At 36.9% G+C, this 24,615-nt stretch overlaps 1 protein-coding gene across 1 annotated transcript in view; it reads right to left on the bottom strand.

The window, feature by feature from the left end:
- Positions 1-24,615, bottom strand: part of LOC111158034 (tetratricopeptide repeat domain 6) — a 218,685-nt gene that overhangs the window by 118,954 nt on the left and 75,116 nt on the right. The window contains exons 2-4 of the mRNA XM_022519831.1: positions 18,574-18,666; positions 13,049-13,258; positions 10-143 (exon numbers count right to left, since the gene is read on the bottom strand). Coding sequence (XP_022375539.1) covers positions 10-143; positions 13,049-13,258; positions 18,574-18,666 — 437 coding nt within the window. The remainder of the gene's footprint in view (positions 1-9; positions 144-13,048; positions 13,259-18,573; positions 18,667-24,615) is intronic.

The following is a 24,615-nucleotide window of genomic DNA, read 5'->3' as shown; positions in this document are numbered from 1 at the left end:
GGAAGTTACTTTTTTTTCGGTAGTTTTTGATCCCACGAGGGTTTTGAACACCTTCCTTGTCTCTGTTGCGGAATTCCTAATTTATTTTTTTGTGTTCGCTTAACTTCTTTTCCTCTAATTTGCAAAAATTCTGATGATTTCGCCTTCAAGAAAATATAAAGGAGGCTATTAAGGAAAGTTGTAACATGAGAATTAGATCTTTCTCTCATATTTAATGGTCTATCTTATATTAAAACTCCTAATTTCTATGTATATTTTATAACATAATATAAATCCTAAAGGTGAATTGATATTTTCCTCTAAATCCTTTTTTAAATTTTTACATATACACCTTCATAGCAATAAAAATATTAGTATCATATTTATCTATAATATTTTATTTATTGCCTGGGGCACCTGAGTGGCTCAGTCAGTTAAGCATCTGCCTTAGGCTCAGGTCATAATCTCAGGGTCCTGGGATCGAGTCACACATCTGGCTTCCTGCTCAGTGGGTCCTCTGCTTCTCCCTCTCCCTCTGCCCCCTCTGCACGGCCCCCACAAACACTCTCTGTCTCTCAAATAAATAAATAAAATCTTTAAAAAACATTATTTTATTTATTGCCTTAAAACTATTAGAAGAAATACAAGACTTTCCCCTCCATGGCCTACTCTTCTTGATTGCTTTTTTTTTTTTCTAAGATTTTTTTTTTTTAAGTAGTCTCTACACCCAACGTGAGGCTTAAACATAAAACCTTGAGATCAAGAGTCACACACTCCACCAACTGAGCCAGCCAGTCTCCCCTTCATTGGTATTTTTAATAGAATTTTCCCTTAGTCTCTTAAAAGTTTGGCATGACTGGTTGCAAGCAGAAGACAAAATGAACTTTAATGCTTTATATAACTGTTTTGAGCAAAGTTTACCAATTTGTACTTCTTACAGTTGTACTGTTTTCTATTTCTACCGCTTGGGGAAAATCAAACGCATTTCTGTCTCTTAAATAATTATCTTTTAATCGTTACAGGTATTAAGAGTATCATTTTCCTAGATTTCCTAGAAAATTTGCAGAATTCATGGTACAAGGTCATCAAAATATATTTTCTCTGTGGGATGTTCTGGGTTTTTTTGTTTTGTTTTGTTTTGTTTTTTTAGACTAGATTTAAGGAAGAAAGCAGGGAGGCTTTCCTTGGGAAATGCAGAGATATGGTTGAATAAATAGGAGAAGGCCAGATAAAGGGAGGTTTTTATAAATTAGGTAGAGGGTTTAGGCTCCCAGCAGTAGAAAGGAGAGAGCTATTGTGATTTCTTAGGTGAAGAAGTGATGATGAGTAAGGAAAGCTCAGAGTACAGACCATTCTATCTCACCACTCCATTAACGTTTGAATTTCCCTTACAGTTTCTCCACCAAATGGTCATCCATCCTGGCTTGAACATGGTGGGGAATGGAGGACTTCGATATATCCAAAGGCAGCCACTTTCTCTCTGAAAGTCCCCCAGTTGTTTGTTTGTTATAGAGCCTAACAACTTTCATCCACCAGTCTCAATTCAAACCTCAGGATCATACAGGTACAGTCTAGCTTCTTCCATCTGACTGGCAATCAAATATTTGAATACAGCTGACTCTCCTGGGCCTGCTTTTCCCCCAAATAAACAATGCAGTCCCTTCAACTCTACCCTATATGATATGTTTCTGAAGTACTGTGCTTTGTCATCTTGAATGCTCTGTTCCAAATGGTCTCCAATTTGTCAGTGTTGCTCCTGGGATTGTAAACCCAGATCTGAATAGGACATGTGAGGTGTGATGGGATCTGATCAACCAGGAGAAAGATGATCGTCTTTTATAGTATTCATCAATCAGCGCAAACTATGATGATTACACTTGTCTTCCTCTCACAAAACAAAATCATGGCCTAAATAAAACTCTGAAGTCTTTCACATTTGCTCTGAGTCATGTCATCCCATATCTATGCACTTAGCTTGTGGACCCAAGGGCAGAACCATAGACATATTATTCCAATTAAATTTCATCTGAGGTTTGACAACCAAACTTTATCAATGCATTTGGATGTTATCTACCAATACAATCAGTAATCTTCCATATTCTCATTCAAATTATTAGGAAATATGCTACAACGGACAGCCCTCTCACAGTCCACCAGGGACTTTCATAGCTAGCTGTGCATCATTTGCATAACTAATTACAAATCCGTCTAGCAGTTCACCTGATTGCAGTCTAGTCTACGAAACCATCATTGGGAGGCTTGCATAAATGGATTGCTGAAATCCAAAAGCTATTAACAATAACTAATGTTTAATGAGCTTCCTTGTAGGCCAAGCTCTTCACCATGGTAGCCTTTCATTGAACTCCAGGCCTGATACTTTTCTGACGCTCAGTCCAGTAAGTCTAAAAAAGAAATAAGGTTGGTCTTCCGTGGCTTGTCCTTAAGAAACCCATGCTGGCTCCAAGTGATGACTGCTTCCTCTTATAAGCTGTATATAAGGGGTTCTTTTAAAGTTCTCACAGTTCTTTTAATGAGTCATTTTATCATTCCAGGGTTCTGTCATCTAATCAATGCATACATTACAGAAACCATAACCCTTATCCTTAAAAAGATCAATCTCAGATTTGCAGTTGCCGGACCCCAGGCTTTGAGCTCCCCTCCCACTATAGCCTGTCCTCAAAGCTGCTGTGGACAGGGGCACAACAGGCTTCAACCCATCTGTCTGAGCTGACAGGCTCAGGTACCTAAGTTACTCTTAAAATCTTTTACCAATCTTGGGCTTAAAGTTTCTTTTATCACTTCTTTTCCCCTTCTTTCTAAACTAAAGATTATTCTCCTTGTCAGATTTAAGAGAAGCAAAGTACCAGTTTATCAGCTTCCTTTTCTCTTTGTCATATTTCTGTTTACTTAAAACCTCAACCTTTTTTCAAAATTAAATTAAGGCAGCTATGTTGTCATCACACCATTCATCCATAATGATGGGGTTATCCTTCCTTTTTTCTCTCTTTGCTCTTAAACTAATTTGAAAAAAAAATAATTTTTTATTCTTAGCATGATTCACAGGTCTCAACCCATTCTGGATTTGAGGCATTTTGATATAATTATTATAGCCATATGTCACTTTCATGTTTATCTATGGATGTCTATTTCTTCTTTCATCTTTATGTATCTTTAAAACTCTGAATGCAGTAGATCATTTATAACTGTTTTTGTGAGAATTCTTTTTAAGATTTTGTTTATTTATTTGACAGAGAGAGAGAGAGAACAGGAGGAGAAGCAAGCAGAGGGAGAAGAAGGAGAAGCAGATTTCCCACTGAGGAGGGAGCCCAATGTTCCTGGGACTCCAAGATCATGACCTGAGCCAAAGGCAGTTGCTTAACCAACTGAGCCACCCAGGCATCCCGTTTTTGTGAGAATCTGAGGGGATTTAGGGCATCCTGCATCTCTTAAACTTCCTTCCATTTAGAATCCCAAGACATGTAATATCTATATTTTTACAAACTTTTACCCGTTTCCCTCCTAAAATGTTCAACAATCCTCTTGCAGGCCCTGGTGTCAGTCATTTCTTCACGGACACCATTACCTCATTTCTCTTTTTTGTTTCATTTATCTAAGTCATGTTGCTCATGACTAAGGACAGAGTCCTAACAATTTTTATTATACTAATGAGCTTCTTAGAATAGAAATGGTCATAAAACTAATCAAATTATCTGCTTTTCTGCTGAATGAGACCTTCTGGCATATATCCGAGCAGTGGAAGTCCTGCACTACTCCTTCAACACACCTCTGTGCTAGTTCCATTTGCTGTGTCAAAAGAAGTCTTCTTGTCCCCCCAGTCTGGTTGACTTGTATATTATTCCTCATTCTTGTACCAGAGATGCTAGAGACTAATTTTATGCCCTCAGATGTCCAAAGTAAAGTTCATGGTTTATAACTGATCTTGACATGTTAATGCAAATAAATACAAGATACGTGGTGGGACAAGTAACAGGACTACTGCCTTTCTATGGCATTACTAACACGTCCCACACTATGCCAAAAAAATACACCATCAAGTCTTTGATGGTTTTCTCTTCTTGTCCTCTTGAAACATTTCTGGTTCTAGTTTAGAGCTCTCTTAATCCATTCTCCCAAGTCTTTCTTGTCCAACCATTCCTTCTAGTTTTGTGAGGACCACTCTATCCTGACTCATTATTGTAATGGAGAGTTTCCTTTTGTACTTAACCAGACATCTGTTAATTGTTGTTATGAAAGAGCACTGTTGCAAAGAGGCAAAGAGTAAAGGTTCCAGAATTAGACCATCTCAGTTCAAGTCTTGCTTTTACAAACTAACTAGATATTTCCACTTGGACAAATTCTTTATATTCATTTTTTTAATTTTTTTTATTTAACTTTTTTTTATAAACATATAATGTATTTTTATCCCCGGGGGTACAGGTCTGTGAATCGCCAGGTTTACACACTTCACAGCACTCACCATAGCACATACCCTCCCCAATGTCAATAACCCCACCCCCCTCTCCCAACTCCCCTCCCCCCAGGAACCCTCATTTTTTTTGTGAGATTACGAGTCACTTATGGTTTGTCTCCCTCCCAATCCCATCTTGTTTCATTTATTCTTCTCCTACCCCCTTAACCCCCCACATTGCATCTCCACTTCCATATCAGGGAGATCATATGATAGTTGTCTTTCTCCGATTGACTTATTTCACTAAGCATGATACCCTCGAGTTCCATCCACGTCATCGCAAATGGCAAGATTTCATTTCTTTTGATGGCTGCATAGTATTCCATTGTATATATATATATCACTTCTTCTTTATCCATTCACCTGTTGATGGACATCTAGGTTCTTTCCACAGTTTGGCTATTGTGGACATTGCTGCTATAAACATTCGGGTGCATGTGCCCCTTCGGATCACTACATTTGTATCTTTAGGGTAAACACCCAGTAGTGCAATTGCAGGGTCATAGGGTAGCTCTATTTTCAAGTTTTTGAGGAACCTCCATGCTGTTTTCCAGAGTGGCTGCACCAGCTTGCATTCCCATCAACAGTGTAGGAGGGTTCCCCTTTCTCATCCTCCTTGCCAGCATGTCATTTCCTGACTTGTTAATTTTAGCCATTCTGACTGGTGTGAAGTGGTATCTCATTGTGGTTTTGATTTGTATTTCCCTGATGCCAAGTGATATGGAGCCCTTTTCGATGTGTCTGTTGGCCATCTGGATGTCTTCTTTGCAGAAATGTCTGTTCATGTCCTCTGCCCATTTCTTGATTGGATTATTTGTTCTTTGGGTGTTGAATTTGCTAAGTTCTTTTTAGATTTTGGACACTAGCCCTTTATCTGATATGTCGTTTGCAAATATCTTCTCCCATTCTGTCAGTTGTCTTTTGGTTTTGTTAACTGTTTCCTTTGCTGTGCAAAAGCTTTTGATCTTGATGAAATCCCAATAGTTCATTTTTGCCCTTGCTTCCCTTGCCTTTGGCGATGTATATAGGAAGAAGTTGCTGCGGCTGAGGTTGAAGAGGTTGCTGCCTGTGTTCTCCTCAAGGATTTTGATGGATTGCTTTCTCACATTGAGGTCCTTCATCCATTTTGGGTCTGTTTTCGTGTGTGGTATAAGGAAATGGTCCAATTTCATTTTTCTGCATGTGGCTGTCCAATTTGCCCAACACCATTTATTGAAGAGACTGTCTTTTTTCCATTGGACATTCTTTCCTGCTTTGTCGAAGATTAGTTGACCATAGAGTTGAGGGTCTATTTCTGGGCTCTCTATTCTGTTCCATTGATCTATGTGTCTGTTTTTGTGCCAGTACATGCTGTCTTGATGATGACAGCTTTGTAATAGAGCTTGAAGTCTGGAATTGTGATGCCACCCACTTTGGCTTTCTTTTTCAATATTCCTATGGCTATTCAAGGTCTTTTCTGGTTCCATATAAATTTTAGGATTCTTTGTTCCATTTCTTTGAAAAAAATGGGTGGGATTTTGATAGGAATTGCATTAAATGTGTAGATAGCTTTAGGTAGCATAGACATTTTCACAAATTTGTTCTTCCAATCCAGGAGCATGGAACATTTTTCCATTTCTTTGTGTCTTCCTCAATTTCTTTCATGAGTACTTTATAGTTTTCTGAACACAGTTTCTTCGTTTCTTTAGTTAGGTTTATTCCTAGGTATCTTATGGTTTGGGTGCAATTGTAAATAGGGTTGACTCCTTAATTTCTCTTTCTTCTATCTTGCTGTTGTTGTATAGAAATGCAACTGATTTCTGTGCATTGATTTTATATCCTGACACTTTACTAAATTCCTGTACAAGTTCTAGCAGTTTTGGAGTGGAGTCTTTTGGGTTTTCCACATATAGTATCATATCATCTGAAAAGAGTGATTGTTTGACTTCTACTTTGCCGATTTGGATGCCTTTAATTTCCTTTTGTTGTCTGATTGCTGAGGCTAGGACTTCTAGTACTATGTTGAATAGCAGTGGTGATAACGGACATCCCTGCTATGTTCCTGACCTTAACGGAAAGCTTTCAGTTTTTCTCCATTGAGAATGATATTTTCGGTGGGTTTTTCATAGATGGCTTGGATAATATTGAGGTATGTGCCCTCTATCCCTACACTTTGGAGAGTTTTAATCAGGAAGGGATGCTGCACTTTGTCAAATGCTTTTTCAGCATCTATGGGGAATATCATATGGTTCTTGTTCTGTCTTTTATTAATGTATTGTATCACATTGATTGATTTGCAGATGTTGAACCAACCTTGCAGCCCTGGAATAAATCCCACTTGGTCGTGGTGAATAATCCTTTTAATGTACTGTTGGATCCCATTGACCAGTATTTTGGTGAGAATTTTCGCATCTCTGTTCATTAAGGATATTGGTCTGTAATTCTCTTTTTTTGATGGGATCCTTGTCTGGTTTTGGGATCAAGGTGATGCTGGCCTCATAAAATGAGTTTGGAAGTTTTCCTTCCATTTCTATTTTTTGGAACAGTTTCAGGAGAATAGGAATTAGTTCTTCTTTAAATGTTTGGTAGAATTCCCCCGGGAAGCTGTCCGGTCCTGGACTTTTGTTTGTTTGGAGATTTTTTTTTTTTAAAGATTTTATTTATTTATTTGTCAGAGAGAGAGAGAGAGCGAGAGTGAGCACAAGCAGATAGAGTGGCATGCAGAGGCAGAGGGAGAAGCAGGCTCCCTGCTGAGCAAGGAGCCCGATGTGGGATTCGATCCCAGGATGCTGGGATCATGACCTGAGCCAAAGGCAGTGGCTTAACCCACTGAGCCACCCAGGCGTCCCTGTTTGGAGATTTTTGATGACTGTTTCAATCTCCTTACTGGTTATGGGTCTGTTCAGGTTTTCTATTTCTTCCTGGTTAAGTTGTGGTAGTTTATATGTCTCTAGGAATGCATCCATTTCTTCCAGATTGTCGAATTTGTTGGCGTAGAGTTGCTCATAGTATGTTCTTATAATTGTTTGTATTTCTTTGGTGTTGGTTGTGATCGCTCCTCTTTCATTCATGATTTTATTTATTTGGGTCCTTTCTCTTTTCATTTTGATAAGTCTGGCCAGGGGTTTATCAATCTTATTAATTCTTTCAAAGAACCACTTCCTAGTTTCGTTGATTTGTTCTATTGTTTTTTTTTGTTGTTGTTGTTGTTTCTATTTCATTGATTTCTGCTCTGATCTTTATGATTTCTCTTCTCCTGCTGGGTTTAGGCTTTCTTTGCTGTTCTTTCTCCAGCTCCTTTAGGTGTAGGGTTAGGTTGTGTATTTGAGACCTTTCTTGTTTCTTGAGAAAGGCTTGTACCGCTATATATTTTCCTCTCAGGACTGCCTAATCTGTGTCCCACAGATTTTGAGCCGTTGTGTTTTCATTATCATTTGTTTCCATGAATTTTTTCAATCCTTCTTTAATTTCCTGGTTGACCCATTCATTCTTTTGAAGGATGCTGTTTAGTCTCCATGTATTTGTGTTCTTCCAAATTTCCTGTTGTGATTGAGTTCTAGCTTCAGAGCATTGTGGTCTGAAAATATGCAGGGAATGATCCCAATCTTTTGATACCAGTTGAGACCTGATTTATGAGCCAGGATGTGATCTATTCTGGAGAATGTTCCATGTGCACTAGAGAAGAATGTGTATTCTCTTCCTTCGGGATGAAATGTTCTGAATATATCTGTGATGTCCATCTGGTCCAGTGTGTCCTTTAAGGCCTTTCTTTCCTTGTTGATCTTTTGCTTAGATGATCTGTCCATTTCAGTAGGGGAGTGTTAAAGTCCCCAACTATTATTGTATTATTGTCAATGTGTTTCTTTGATTTTGTTATTTATTGGTTTATATAGTTGGCTGCTCCCACGTTAGGGGCATAGATATTTAAAATTGTTAGATCTTCTTGTTGGACAGATCCTTTGAGTATGATATAGAGTCCTTCCTCATCTCTTATTATAGTCTTTGGCTTAAAATCTAATTGATCTGATATAAGGATTGCCACCCCAGCTTTCTTCTGATGTCCATTAGCATGGTACATTGTTTTCCACCCCCTCACTTTAAATCTGGAGGTGTCTTCGGGTCTAAAATGAGTTGCTTGTAGGCAGCATATTGATCGGTTTTGTTTTTTTATCCATTCTGATACCCTGTGTCTTTTGATTGGGCATTGAGCCCATTAACATTCAGGGTAACTATTGAGAGATATGAATTTAGTGCCATTGTATTGCCTGTAAGGTGACTGTTATTGTATATTGTCTCTGTTCCTTTCTGATCTACTACTTTTAGGCTCTCTCTTTGCTTAGAGGATGCTTTTCAGTATTTCCTGTAGAGCTGGTTTGGTGTTTGCAAATTCTTTCAGTTTTTGTTTGTCCTGGAAGCTTTTTATCTCTCCATCTATTTTCATTGATAGCCTAGCTGGATATAGTATTCTTGGCTGCATGTTTTTCTCGTTTAGTGCTCTGAATATCTCATGCCAGTTCTTTCTGGCCTGCCAGGTCTCTGTGGATAAGTCCACTGCCAATCTAATATTTTTACCATTGTATGTTACAGACTTCTTTTCCCGGGCTGCTTTCAGGATTTTCTCTTTGTCGCCAAGACTTGTAAATTTTACTATTAGGTGACGGAGTGTGGACCTATTCTTGTTGATTTTCAGGGGGGGTTCTCTGCACTTCCTGGATTTTGATGTTTGTTCCCTTTGCCATATTAAGGAAATTCTCTACAATAATTCTCTCCAATATACCTTCTGCTCCCCTCTCTCTTTCTTCTTCTTCTGGAATCCCAATTATTCTAATGTTGTTTCATCTTATGGTGTCACTTATCTCTCAAATTCTCCCCTCATGGTCCAGTAGCTGTTTGTCCCTCTTTTGCTCAGTTTCTTTATTCTCTGTCATTTGGTCTTCTATATCACTAATTCTTTCTTCTCCCTCATTTATCCTAGCAGTAAGAGCCTCCATTTTTTTATTTCACCTCATTAATAGCTTTTTTTATTTCAACTTGGTTAGATTTTATTTCTTTTATGTCTCCAGAAAGGGCTTTTATCTCTCCAGAGAGGGTTTCTCTAATATCTTCCATGCCTTTTTCGAGCCAGGCTAGAACCCTGAGAATTGTCATTCTGAACTCTAGATCTAACATATTTCCAATGTCTGTATTGATTAGGTCCCTAGCCTTTGGTACTGCCTCTTGTTCTTTTTTTTGTGGTGAGTTTTTCCACCTTGTCATTTTGTCCAGATAAGAGTATATGAAGAAGCAAATAAAATACTGAAAGGGTGGCAAAGACCCCAGGAAAATGTGCTTTAACCAAATCAGAAGAGACCCCAAATCGTGGGAGGGAAAAGGGGGATAAAAAGAAGTTCAGAAAAAAAAGAAAATAAATTATTAAAAAAAACGAAAATAAAGAAAAAATATAAAAAAGAAATATATATATGTACATATATATTAGATAAACTAGTTAAAAAACATTAAAAAAGAAAAGGGTAAAAGTTAAAAAAATTAGCAGAAGAAGAAAAAAAAGTAAAAAAAATTAATTTAACTGCAAGACTAAAGAATCATGAGGAGAAAGCCATGAGTTCCGTGCTTTGCTTTCTCCTCCACTGGAATTCTGCTGCTCTCCTTGGTAGGTGAACTTTGTCTTGGCTGGATTTCTTGTTGATCTTCTGGGGGAGGGGCCTGTTATAGTGATTCTCAAGTGTCTTTGCCGGAGGTGGAACTGCACCGCCTTTACCAGGGGCCGGGCTAAGTAATCTGCGCAGGTTCACTTTCGGGAGCTTTTGTCCCCTGAACGCTTTCCGTAGAGTTCTGGAGGACAGGAATGAAAATGGCGGCCTCCCAGTCTCCGGCCCGGAGGAGCCGAGAGCTCGGGGCCCCACTCCTCAGTGCGCTCTCAGAGAAAAGAGCTCAATCACTCCCATCTCCCTGGCCTCTGGCCACGCTCCAAGCTCACCAAGCCTGCTACCAGTTCAAGGTAACCCCAAGCTGAGAGCTCACTCTTCGGCTCTGTCTCTGTAGCCAGTGTCCCCAGTCTAATACCTACGAGCTCTGCGACACTCAGACACCCCCGATCCTTCAGTGACCCTGCGGGACCTAGGGCCACGCTGGCCCCACATGGGCTTCACCCCGGTTTAGCCTCTGGAGCTATGTCCCTCAGTGGAGCAGACTTTTAAAAGTCCTGATTTTGTGCTCCATTGTTCCACTGTTTGCCAGGAACCGGCCCTTCCCACCCCCCACCCCCCACCCCCGGTCTATCTTCCCGTTGCTTTGGATTCACTTCTCCACCAGTCCTACCTTTCAGAAAGTGGTCGATTTTCTGTTTCTAGAATTGCTGTTCTTCTTCTCTTCAATCTCCCATTGGTTTTGTAGGTGTTTGCAATGGTTTGATAAGCTATCTAGGTGATCTCCTGCTACCTGATGTAGTCTCAGCCTGCTACTTCTCCACCATCTTGACTCTTCCCCCCAGTTCTTTATATTCTTTATGACAGTTTATTCAAATACAGTCTTGTTAAGAAATATATTTTTAGAATTAGGATAATATATGCAAAACACTTAACAAAGTGGTTGGCCTGTGATAAATAAAAATACTAATTACTTTAGGGAAGGGTTGCCTCTTTTTACCAAAAATAAATAAAATTTCTCTAATTTCTTAATAATATTTAATAGAAGCCACAACAATCCAAAAGAATTAATGTGGAATTTTTCTAATGAGAGACTTTAATTCCTGCCAGGCCGTCATGGTTAAATCACTCTCCAGATATCCATGTTATTGTTTTACACATTTACTAGCTAACCATTTGCCTCTCATGCCCACATTTTATTTCCAAAGTCCCAACGTTCAGATAGAAGTATGGATGAAAACATTATCTATGCCCACCTGCCTAACACTTTTTCATCAAGATTCCATAGTCTTCAAAGATACTGTTTAAGGGGCGCCTGGGTGGCTCAGTCGGTTAAACATCTGCCTTCAGTTCAGGTCATGATCTCAGGTTCCTAAGATTGAGTCCCGAGTTGGGCTACCTTCTTTTCAGGGGCCTGCTTCTCCTTCTCCTTCCACTCATGCTCTCTCTTGCTATCTCCATCTCTCCTTCTCTCTCTCAAATAAATGAATAAAATTTTTAAAAAGAAAAAGATACTGTTAAAAAAAAAAAAGAAAGAAAAAAAAGATGCTATCTAAGGGCTACACACCTAGAAGGTGTCAGCCTGAAAGACGGGATTCACCTGAAGTAGTTAGCAATGAGTGCGTTCACTTAACCTTGGCAGGATTCACTTCATATCCCAAGTCCATGCTTTAGAAAGGCAGCATGATTTTTAATGGAGTCCATAGCCCATCACAAGTCCCTTCTCCTTCACAGCAGTTGTGGATTTTCTCTGGTCAATTATTATTTATGCATCTTCCTTATTACCCATTATTCCCAGTAGATCTATATGCTAGCATCATGCAAGATGAACTTAAGAAAGTAGGACTAGAGAAATGAAGAAAAACCAGGAGACCACTGTGTTAATCCGAACACAAGGTCACTAGGACCCAGACTAGGATGAACGCAACTAGAAAAGAGAAGGAAAAAATTACAAGCAATAATGTTAGGAGGAATCTAGATCTTGGAGACTCATTGTGGGTTAAAGGCAAGGGGAGGGGAGGTCACAGATAAACCCAAGTTTTCAGAGTTGGGAATTTTGGGTCCAAGTTAAAGAATGGCCAGTTGACATGGGTGAAAAACATAGCAGGAACATTGTCTTCAATAGGAGAGGGTACCCAAAAGGAGATGAATCAGCTAGAGAGAGGATCCATGGTGATAATAAGATAACATTTTGTGGTTCAGGGAAAAATGGCTTTTTTTTAAATCCTAATAAAATGTACCCATTTTAAATAAATTTATTAAAGTCTAAAAGTATCTCAAATTAAAGAAAAGTACCAAGTGAATAGTAGTAAAGCAATATACAGATATGGTAAAAAGTTATTTAAATTATACATATATAAAATGAATCTGAGAAACATTCTCACAACAGGAAAAGACTTAGGGTTAGGATAAACCCAAACAGGGCAAAGTTATAAAACATACAAAATTCACCCAGTTCTTTTCCCTGGGTTACAGTTTCTGACTCCCTCAAGATGGTAATGGGAGGACTCTTGGTCAATTTCTGAAAGCCCTGAGTTTCCTTCCCTCCTTAAAAATGTGTCTTTTTCCTGGGTGGCTCAGTTATTAAGTCTGTGCCTTCCGCTCAGATCATGATCCCAGCATTCTGGGAGTCCTGGGATTGAGGCCCCATATTGGGCCCCCTGTTCAGCAGGGAGCCTGCTTCTCCCTCTCCAGGTCCCCCATGCTTGTGTTCCGTCTCTTACTATCTCCCTCTGTCATAAATAATTTAAAAATCTTTTTTAAAAAATATGTCTTCTCTCCCCAGAATTATGACTAGGGTTGAGACAAAAAGCCCTCAATACACAGATATCCCCTTTTCCCAAACGAGCAATTTACAAATAGAAGGCCCTTTTTCAGGGCAAATCCACCTCCACGCCATGGCCCTTGCCTGATCCATTTCTTCACACTTGCACATCCACACAAATCATAACTGTTTCCAACACAAATAGTGTTTTACCTTTAAAGATGCCTGTTTGGCTGCTTTGGAATCACTTGTGGGCTGTTCGTCTTTCAAAGGTTTACTTGATTCATCTGCTGGCCGAACTTCCAGAGTTTCCTGAGATTTACATACTGTGCTTCCTGCTTCTGAGACTCCCCACTCTAACACATCTTCTTGTTCAAGCTGGAAAATACTTGAGATAGCTTTAGGAATTTCCTCAAGCATATTCTGTAGGAAAACATAAATGTACAAGAATGTTCTTCTTATTGGTCCTCCCAAAGTTTTAAGTCACACAGTGCTTCTTTCTAACCACAAAATGATAATAAAAACACATGATTGAAATTAACCAAAGGTAGTAAATTTCTTCTGAAGATTTAAAAAGAGAAATTCAAATTGACTTAAGAACAATGTAAAGCCTAGCAAATTATTTTCTCTGGTTCTTGTCTCAGAAAATATAGCTACCCCACAGTAACTATGCATCAACTCTAAGGAAACCATGAGACACCAATCTGACCCTGACTTCACCGCATACTCATTCAGAATCAAGGCCCACTGAAACATCTGACCTCTGAGATTCTTCAGTCCTGAGAAATGGGATTTCTGCTAACTAGATGCTCTTCCAGAAGCCTGACTTCAAGTACTCAAAAAAGAGCTGACCCAGAGGCCCAGAGGCCTCGAGAAGACTATCCAGACATCCCCGCTCCATTGCAAGCCCTAGTGAAAAACCCTCACAAAATATCACTCTTAAAACTATTTTGTGTTCCTTAAAAATATCTCATTGATGGGGCGCCTGGGTGGCTCAGTGGGTTAAGCCTCTGCCTTTGGCTCAGGTCATGATCCCGGGGTCCTGGGATCGAGCCTCACATCGGGCTCTCTGCTCAGCGGGGAGCCTGCTTCCTCCTCTCTCTCTCTCTCTCTCTCTCTCTCTCTCTCTGCCTGCCTCTCTGCCTACTTGTGATCTCTCTCTCTCTCTGTCAAATAAATAAATAACATCTTAAAAAAAAAAATCTCATTGATTTAATCTGTATTTTACCAAGTCTTAGGTAAAGTATCTTTATAACCATATTTTGATATTACCCAATTTTAAACCAAAACTATTTGGGATGATGGAATACTGGCAATTAAAGCTTCATTGCCTCAAATTAACAGATGGATAAAACCAGTCTGATTTATACAAAAGTCTGAATTCTAGAGAATGACTTGAAAATGCAATTGCATCACTTTGTTCTTTGATACATTTTCATTTGCTAATAAGTAAAATAAAGGATAAAGATGTCATACAACATCAAATACTATTTATCTTTATTATACAAAAAGGATGGCTAATCCAAGAAATTTCCATTTGTAAAATGAAACTTCAATCTGGAGTTCATATTTCTATAAAACTATTGGATGATACAATGAAAAGATAAAAGTTTTGTAACTGGATGGGACATTATTCAAATCCTGGATCTGTCAATTAATAGATGGGTGATTTTGGTCAAGTTACTTAATTCTTTTTAGCCTCATTCTCCTCATTGTAAAAAGGGGGGGTTAATAAAATCTTTTTCATAAAATGGCAGAACAGATACGCTCAGGCGATATGTGTTATGGGCCCTGTGCTTTCTATGACAAGCTCATTTGTTCCATCCTCCATAGATTTGGCATGTTAATCACTCCCTTTCTTTTCAATTTCTCTTCTCCTGGCTTCAACACATACTCCCAGGTTCTGGTTTGGGAGACTGAACAGATGAAGGTACCACCCATCAAAACAGAAAATGAAGAAAGAGAAGCTTGAGAAGAGGGCAGTGACAATCCTGTAGCTGCAACAGACACTCTTCAGATCTCTGCCGAGCCTTCCTTTTGCCACCAAACCTTTACAGATTGTGTCTGTATCCTGTGCCCTCCTTCTGTTTCAGCCTGCATCACATTGTATTGTAGTTGTCTAAGTAATCATTATCATAATCATAATCATCAACATACATGAGCATTATCTCATTTAAGCTTAATCTTCACCACGACTCCACAAAGCAAGAACTGTTTGTAACCCCATTTTGTGGAAGAAGAAACTGAGGCTTTCAAAAGTTAAGAAACCTTCCCAAGGTCACAGTGAGAGTAAGTAGCAGTGCTCTATTTGAACCTAGCCAACCTGAATCCAAACTTCACTCTCTTACCCTCTTTGAGAAGTATGGTCCACAGACTCCTGACAATCTTTGAGACCCTTTCAGGGGATCTGCAATTTCAAAGCTATTTTCATAATAATACCAAGTCTTACTTGCCTTTTTCACTATGTTGATGCTTGCACTTGTGATGGAAAAGTAGTTGTGGGTAAAACAGTGAACCAGTACTTTTCATATGATTAACATGTGAGCTTACAAAAGCATGCAGGGGTTGAGGAGCCATTCAAAGAACAAGGTAGACCAATGGATGTTAATGTAAGGATATACAATAAGTTACTTTATCTTGTTTCAGATTCCTCATTGCAACTCTTTAAGACACTACCACTTGCAGAGTTTTGGTATATTAATAAAGAATAGTGGCCATAATTTTGTTAAGAAATTGTTAAAATATTATTCCTTTTTTAATCTGTATGAAACCAGGCTTACCTAATATATTTCAACCAAAAAACATACAAAACAGATTGAATGTAGAAACAGATATGAGACTCTAGCTCTCTATTAAACGAGGTATTATACAGATACGCAAAAAAATGTTCTTGCTAAAATTTTTTGAGATTTTTTTTCTAAAATGGTATGTTCCATGTTCATATGTAATTGGCTTATTATTATTTTAAATGAATGGATAAATATTTTATATTTTTCTCAGTTTTAATTTCTATTATGGTAAACATTGATTGATACAATCCATATAAACAAAAACTTCTTTGGATCCTTAAAATATTTTTCAAGAGTTTAAAGGCATCCTCCAGCAACTGGGTGATGGACATTAAGGAGAGCATGTGATGTAATAAGCACCGGATATTATACAAGACTGATGTATTAGAGCTGTACCTATAGAACAAATAATTCATTATACGTTAATTAATTGAATTTAAAATTTTTTAAAAAGAATATTTAAACTGTAAAAAAAAAAAGAGTTTAAAGTCATCCTGAGACCAGAAAGTTTAAATACTTTAAAACTTAAAATCTAAGAAAAAAAAATTGTATCTTACCTATCTCTATATCTCAAGTACTTAGTGCATTTATACCATCTCCAATTATTTGTGAACAAGTAAATGAATAAATGAAAGAAAATTATATCAATTTTTTCCTCTGCTATGTAGTCTTTATTTAGAATATTCATTAAGCAGTATTGTACTTTGTCTCTTTATATATTGGTCTACTCCATACAATGAATTCCTCAAGGTCAAGAACTGTCTTTTCTATCTTTATATTAACCATGTCTAAAACAAAGCCTACCACGTTGTAAGAAAAGGAATGAATAAATAAACTCTGATTTTTTTTAGTAAGTATGTGAGGAAATTATTCTCTATGATGATTCAAAAACTATTGTATTTGAAATGGTGGGTACTTAAAGAAAATAAGTTGCATCAAAGAACTAAGAGATCTCTGACCTGTGGCACTGAGATGTTCACAAGTGAGGCCGCCATGCTCTGAGGGTAGGATGCAGGCACAACCAGATGACAGCATGTTAGCCAATGTTCCCCAGATAAATATCAGCCCAGTAAACTTCTAGAAGCCTAAGGGACAGGTAGGATGGACAGATAGAGTTCTGCTCTCTGGCAGAGTGTCTGAAATGAAAGATATCACAGAGGAGCCTTTTTACCATGACCAGGTATCAAGTTAAAAGGTATTTTCTAACTTAAAAAGCCAGTGGCCAGGAGTGCCAGGGTGATTCAGCCAGTTAAGCATCTGATTCTTGGTCTCCGCTCAGGTCATGATTTCAGGGTCATGAGATCAAGTCCCACATCAGGCTCCATGCTCTGTTTGGAGTCTGCTTAAGACACCCTCTCCCTCCCCCTGTCCATCCCCCCATGTGTGCACACGTGTGCTCTCTTTCTCCTTCTCTCTCTAAAATAAATAAATAAATCTCAGAAGAAAAAAAAAGCCAGTGGCCAGAAAAAGTCTAGTGATAGCTTGTAAATGTCAAAACTGAGAGAATGATTCCCACAGAATTACATTACAAAGAAATCAATATTTTTGTTTAAATCTTTATTTTAAATAGTCAAAATGATATCTAAGTCAAGTACCTGATATTGGGCCCTTTTCATATTTTCCTGAAAAATGGTATCTTTTGTTATATTTTACATGAATGCAGTAAATGGTTTTAAGTCAAATGGTATTAAGAATTTCTATTTTTCTACACCTGACTAATCTTGTATTTTCAGTTTATTATACCCATTGGAAGCTTATATATCAGAGGTTTCGATATCTACCTATAAATGGTGTTCCCTAGAGAAAGCTACCTTAGATGTCAGTTTTAAGTCCAAAGCATATGTGGGAAGCCTTCAAAATTGATATATATACATATTAGCCTTACACATGTGGGGTCCTGGGGTAAGAGATAAGAATACAAAGCAGAAAAAGGCATGGTCTCAATCCAGAAGCATTTCAGACTCTGGTAGTTCAATCAGTTGTAGAAACTCTAACATTATAAGATCCATGGCTTTTGTGGAAAGATTCCATATATTTTCTAATGATAACATATTACGATAAAAATGAAATGTAATCTGAATCTTTTATGTATGTGGACTCATTTTCAGGAACTAAAGGAGCTTGCTATGTAACAATATTTTACAAATCCTTTATAAAGGAAATGATCATGGTACAATGGTTTGTTTTATGTAAATGTAGATTTCTATACACAGGGAGACATGTCCTATCCATAGGGAATGTATTCCAGATTGCTTTGAATCCTATAAATACTTTGCCAGTGATAGAAGAAAAGGAAGCTTTACTTCTGAAATAAATTTCTGTCACCAACAATTCATTATTTCTCTACCAAATTTTTCCCTCATCAATGCTATAAACAATTTTTCTAGCTAAATAAAATATATGATGGTGCTTCTTAGAAGCTAACAACCTTTAATTAATTCTGCAACAACTTTCTGAATATAAATGCCTAGGCCAGAGGAATTGTTAAAATATTCCCCTTCTGGAAAGAGTTTTGGGCCTTAGCTCAGAAGGTCTATGATAGGCAGCAACGGTGAGCCAAAATAGCCAAGACTCCCAATGTGATATTGGATTAGATGTTCATATGGTTAAACACACCTCTAAAATGAATGAAGGGAGGTTGTTTGTTTGTTTTTTTAACTGTCTAAGCAAGTATTCAAGCAACAAGAGACAAACCACTACTTCAGTATAGGCAAAGAGGATTTTTTTTTTTTATTTAAAGATTTTATTTATTTATTTGACAGAGAGAAATCACAAGTAAGCAGAGAGGCAGGCAGAGAGAGAGGAGGAAGCAGGCTCCCTGCTGAGCAGAAAGCCCGATGTGGGGCTCGAACCCAGGACCTGGGATCATGACCTGAGCCGAAGGCAGCGGCTTAACCCACTGAGCCACCCAGGCGCCCCTACAAAGAGGATTTTTATTAAAAACTTTACCATTTGAGGTTCCTCAAGATTTATCTGTAATCCTTGCTCTGCTTGCACTTGAGACGGCTTGTGCCAGTACACTTTCCCCATTAAAGATATATCCTTGAAGAAGAAAAAAAAAAAAAAACAATTAAAATAATGCCAGTTTTTAACATCATAGAGGTATATTATTCAATGCAGTAAAATTCCAGTCATTTAATCAGTGAAGAATATATAAAAGAAATTTAAGCTAAATATTATGCAGTAAATAGGAAACATAAAATAAAAGCTACAATGAAAATATTTTATCTATTATTACAATTTCATGGCTTTTTAAGTTATTGATATCAATAGATATAACATCAGATTTAATCAGACAATTAGGTATAGGTACAGATTTTGTAAAACACTGCTATTAAACGGCTGTACAAGGAAGATATATTAAAAACTAAAATTTAATCTAACTCAAAGCAAGAAGGAATATGAGTATACTTTAAATTTTAATGAGTATAACTGCTAATATCATTTTTATCATTACTAATGCTAATTGCTATGATAAAGTCTCATTCAGCTAAAGTGGTAAGAAGATAGCACACTACAACATCTAACAACAAAGAGAAAGAAAGAAACCCAGCTCCTGCCCAAACTGCAAAGTCACAGACCAGGTATCAACAGGCAAGTTACTATGTTCCTCCTCACCTCAGTTCTATCATCTTTAAAATGGGGATTCAATTCAATTACATGACTTTTGACAGCCCATTTCTCCTCTAGACTTTAATGACATCAATAGCAATATATAAACATTCACTGTGCTTTAAAACATTACCTTTTCTTTGCTTCATCAAAAAGATCCAACTTAGGCCATTGGCTTCTACTTCAGCCTTTCTATCACAAATAACTATAAAATTGGACAAAATATAAGAGCAACTCTTTTAGTTAGGACTGGGCAATAAGCAGTGCACAACTATACTGACTAAGATAATGGAAACCAAAAAAGGTTAAGAGGCAAATCAATCCATATTTCTGCCTTTCACAATTTCCAGACCACAACACAAAATAGAGGAAAACAACACAGAATCCAGGTATCTCACTAAGTTGAAAAAAGAGAAAGTAGAGTAAGGGGAAGACAAAGAGGGTAGAATTTGTAAGGCATAGTATGGAAAGGAAGGAACAGAATAGAAAAATAGCTCCAGGAATCTGAATCAGGTATTCGAGTTATTGACTGAATACCAATCTGTTCATACAGTAGTGAAACCCATGAGGGCAGACAAAGATAAACTAACCCTCCCCAGGGCAAGGGAGAACAATTACCAAAGAGCTATAACCACAATTCCAAAAGCTCACACAAGACTAGGAATCATCAGTTCTCCCACCAGACATGCTGAATACGTGGTACATTCATTATAAACCTCAGAAGAGTCAGACATTAATAGTAGTTCTAAATTAGCTCTAGAGCAAATGCTTCTTAGGACTTTAACAACATTTTTAAAATAATACTTGAAAATATCAAGCTGATCTTCAGGTAGTTTAACAGACTATTTGAACAAACTCCAATACTTTTAGAGGAAGACAACAAAATCTTATATTCCACAATGTAAAATTCACAATGTTCAGCACTCAATCAAATTTTACTAGTCACATGGAGAAGCATAATTATGTAGCACACAACCAGGAGAAAAATCACTAGAAAAAGACCTAGATATGATAGATATGTTGGAATTAGCAGATAAGGATCTTAAATTCTCTAATTTAAATATTAAAATGTTCAAAGATGTAAATATAATAAGAAACAAATGTAAGATATAAAAACAGAATCAAATGGAATATCTAGATAAAACATTATCTGAAATAAAAATTTCACTGAGTGGCATTAATAACAGAGTAAAATTATAGAGGAAAATATTTGTCAACTTGAAGACACAGCAATAGAAACAACACAAAATGAATCACAGAGAGAAATAAAAACTGAAAGAAAATTAATACTCAGTCTAACATAATATTTAATTAGAGTCCCAGAAAGGGTAGTATGAAGGGAGCAGAAAATATCTGTACAAAAAATGGCCAAAATTTTCCAAATTTGATGACAACTATAAACCCCTTGATGCAAAAATTTTCATGAATGCCAAGCAGAAACACGTAAAGAACATGATGCCAACCACATTATAATCAAAATTAAGAAAACTAGTAATAAAGAAAAAAATCTTATAAGCATCCAGAGAAACATTAACTACAAAGAAACTAATAATTGCCGACAGCTAATTACCACAAACTAACATTGCAGTCTTCCTATCATAATTATGTAGGCCAGAAGACAAGGAAGAAATGTATTTAGAGTACCCATAATGAAAAAAAATACCGTCCACATAAAATTCTATATCCAGCAAAAATATCTTTCAAAACTGACGGTGAACTACTTTTTCAGCAAACAAAATGTGTAAAAATTCATTGTCATCAAACCTACAAGAAATGTTAAAGGAAATTCTTTGAGCAGAAGCAAAATGGTATCAGATCAAAACTTGAACGCACACAATGGAAATAAGTAATAGAATGATTTAAAATATGTGTAAATAAAAAAAAGACATTTTCTCTTTTTAAAGATTTTTTTAAAATATAATGGATGGTTTAAATAAAATTAATAATGTTTTGTTTTATACATAGATATGACGTATGCATTAATAATGACACAATGTTGGTAGAAAGGAAAGGAAATAGACTTCTGTAAAAGTTCTTATATCATATGTGAAATGGCATATTATTTATAGGGATATAAGTTAAATATGCACAATGTAAACTCCATAAATCCTACTAAGACAATAAAGAGATAAATAAGCTATTAGTACAAAACAGAATAAAATGCTAGAAAATATAATTAAAAGAAGGCAGGTAAAGAAGGGAAAAAAACATAAACAAATGTGACAAATAGAAACCAAATACCAAGATAGTAAATATAAACTCAACCTTATCGATAATTACATGTAAATGGCCTCCAGTTAAAAGACAAAGACTGTCACTGCAGAAAAAGACAAGATCCTACAATATGATTGCTATAGGAAAGAAACCTGCTTAAAGTATAAAGACATAAATAGGTTAAAAGTTAAAGGATGAAGGGAGTTATACAAACATTAATCATAAGAAAACTGGAGTGGCTATATTAATATCAGAAAAGGCAGGCTTCGGGGCGTCTGGGTGGCTCAGTGGGTTAAAGCCTCTGCCTTCAGCTCAGGTCATGATCTCGGATTTAGGGATCAAGTCCCTCATCGGGCTTTCAGCTCTCAGGGAGCCTGCTTCCTCCTCTCTCTCTCTCTGCTTGGCTCTCTGCCTACTTGTGATCTCTCTCTGTCAAATAAATAAAATCTTTAAAAAAAAAAAAAAGCAGACTTCACTTCAAACAAGAAATATTAGCAAAAGAAAGATCATTTCATAATAATACAAGAGTCAAGTTTGTCAGAAGACATAGAAATAGACACTAATGTCAATGCTTCAAAGGACATTTTTTTAAAAAACTAACAAAACTGAAAAGAGAAATAGAAAATTTCATTATTATAGTTAGGAATTTCAAACCAAGACTAACTGGCTCCTGAAACTCAGCTCTTCATAAATATACTAACTAAGGGTGCCTGGGCAGCGCAGTCAGTTAAGTGTCTGACTCTTGGTTTTGGCTCAGGTCATGATCTCAGGGTCCTGGGACTGGGCCCTCAACTGAGCTCCACACTCCGCATGGAGTCTGTCTGAGATTCTCTCTTCCACTCCCTCTGCCCCTTCCACTTGTGCTCTCCCTGGCCCCCACTCAAATAAATAAATAATTCTTTAAAAAAATAAATAAATAAAATAAATACGCTAACTAAACAGCAAATGTGAAATCCTGCAAAAATAAAAAATTCTTTACAACCTTTTAGGTTTATAAATATACCATTCAAGTATAAAAACCTGACAATAATGGACACGAAATTCAGGATATTGTTCACATCTGAGGAGGGAGAGATTGATTGGAAAGAGGTACAAAGGGTATCTCTACCCAATCTGAAGTGAATATGACAAAAATATTAAATTTTGAAAAATCTGAGCAATGAACACAATATTTCATAATAAAGAAATTTCTCAACACATTTCATGTAGGTAATGTACCAATATCAAATATAGGCTAAAAATAGCTTAATAAACCTATAGTTTACCTCACTTGTGAACATAAACACAAAAATCCCAATTAAAATATTGGCAAAGGAAATTAATCAGCATATTTAGAAACAATAAAACTTGACCAAGGAAATTTTTCCCATAACTTCATGGATAATTCATTACTAGTTTATAACATTAACAGATTACCACAGAAATTCATGTTATCAACTCAGTAACTGCTAAGGATAACCTTAAATAAAATTCAACACCCATATCTGAGTAAAGAGTAAACAGAAACAGAAAAAAACTTAACCCCACAAGAGGTTTTTGCAGATTCCTGCACCAAATATATTTCATAATAAAACATTAGGCAGGAGAACCAATGCAACATGAAAAGAAAGAGTACATGTATAAATAACACAAGAGAGAAAACCAAAATATTACTATTAATAGATTATGTAACCATGTAATTGGTGAAAAAAAGAAAGTTAACTGAAAAAAAACTAGCAGGCCAAAGCATATCTAACAATTCAACAAATAAAATTTCATACTGGCAATAACCAGTTAAGATTGCATTCTTAAAATAAAAAGGAGCTACTAATATACAAAATGCAAATCTCAGAAACATTATGCTAAGCAGGAAAAGCCAGGTTAAAATGGCATCAGAATAGCCAAAAACAGCATCTCCAAACCACCCAATAAATTAAATATAAAGATAAAAATAGATGAAAACTTAAAGTATTTGTCTAGTTAAAGTCCAATGCCTAGGCTTTTTCAAGAAAAGTTTTTTTTCTTTTCTATGGGTCATACTTCCTTCCTTTATTTGTATGCCTCAGAATTGAGTGTTGAAAAGCTTATAGCAACCCAGGGAGCACTTATTCAAAGATTACTAATGGATGTCAATAAGAACAGTGAGTATTTTTAGTGTTTTAACTTGCCCTCTTCCCATAATCTGCTATCCAGCTAACCAGTAACCTCGAAAAATAAAGATAACAATAAAATAAATATTTTAGTAACTTTCAGCTATGTGAATGTGTATTGGTTGTTTAGGGTCAGTCTCAACCTATCAATAGTGATGTTATCAACTGAAAATGCCTGTGGGGAATCACCTGGGCCCACACTATTTGTGGTAGGTCCCCACAGAATTTCCCAAGCCACAGCAAATATTATGGCTGGACCAATCCTATAGTTCTTATTATGAATATAAAATATACCTCAGCAACAACTATCAGGGAACTTTGAAACAATAAGGTTTACTACTCATGAGCTCTAAAGGGTACATGGCATGCCCATGACCACACAACGAGTTTGTGAGGATAGAGAGAGGGAGAGAGAGCAAGTGCATGGACCTGGTTCTGATTTCATTGGAATTGAGGGTGGGATGCCCAGGGTTTAGCAGGTTCACTCCTTATCAGTGAATTTAAAATATAAGTGTGGCAATTAAAGCACAGGAAGGAAAATGCAAGCAGCAATCAGTCAAATGATTATCTAGGTAACCAGAACTTTCAAAAAAAAAAAAAAAGGAACTTCATGAGAAGGGTATCCTTCTTTATCTGGTTATGTGGTTGGCAATGTGTTTATTCAAGATGGATGTCTTTGAAATGGATTCCTCAGCAATCAAAAACTTAACATCAGGTACTTACATTACAATCAAAAAAAGCCAATTGTCAGGTGCCTATTCTACATTGATATGCACACCATGGGCTGTACACATTCTCAGAGGAGACTAGAAGCATTAAGTTTTCACCTCTGACAACACTGAGGTTCCAGGCAAGCTGGAAGTTAGGACTAATGCAGTATTATAAATTGTCTGCCTGAGTACTAGGGTATGTCCCAACACACAAAAGAATCCCTCAGCAAAATCTGAGAGACACTCATTCCAGGCATTCAAGAAAATCTATATTCAATTATTACCTGACCATTAAGCTAACCAAGCAGAGACTTCAGCAGCCACAC

Source organism: Enhydra lutris, unplaced genomic scaffold (genome assembly GCF_002288905.1).
Source record: "Enhydra lutris kenyoni isolate GAN:26980312 unplaced genomic scaffold, ASM228890v2 scaffoldscaffold4, whole genome shotgun sequence".
Taxonomy (NCBI): domain Eukaryota; kingdom Metazoa; phylum Chordata; class Mammalia; order Carnivora; family Mustelidae; genus Enhydra; species Enhydra lutris.
Note: the sequence above shows the minus strand (reverse complement) of the source record. Positions and strands in the feature narration are given on the sequence as shown.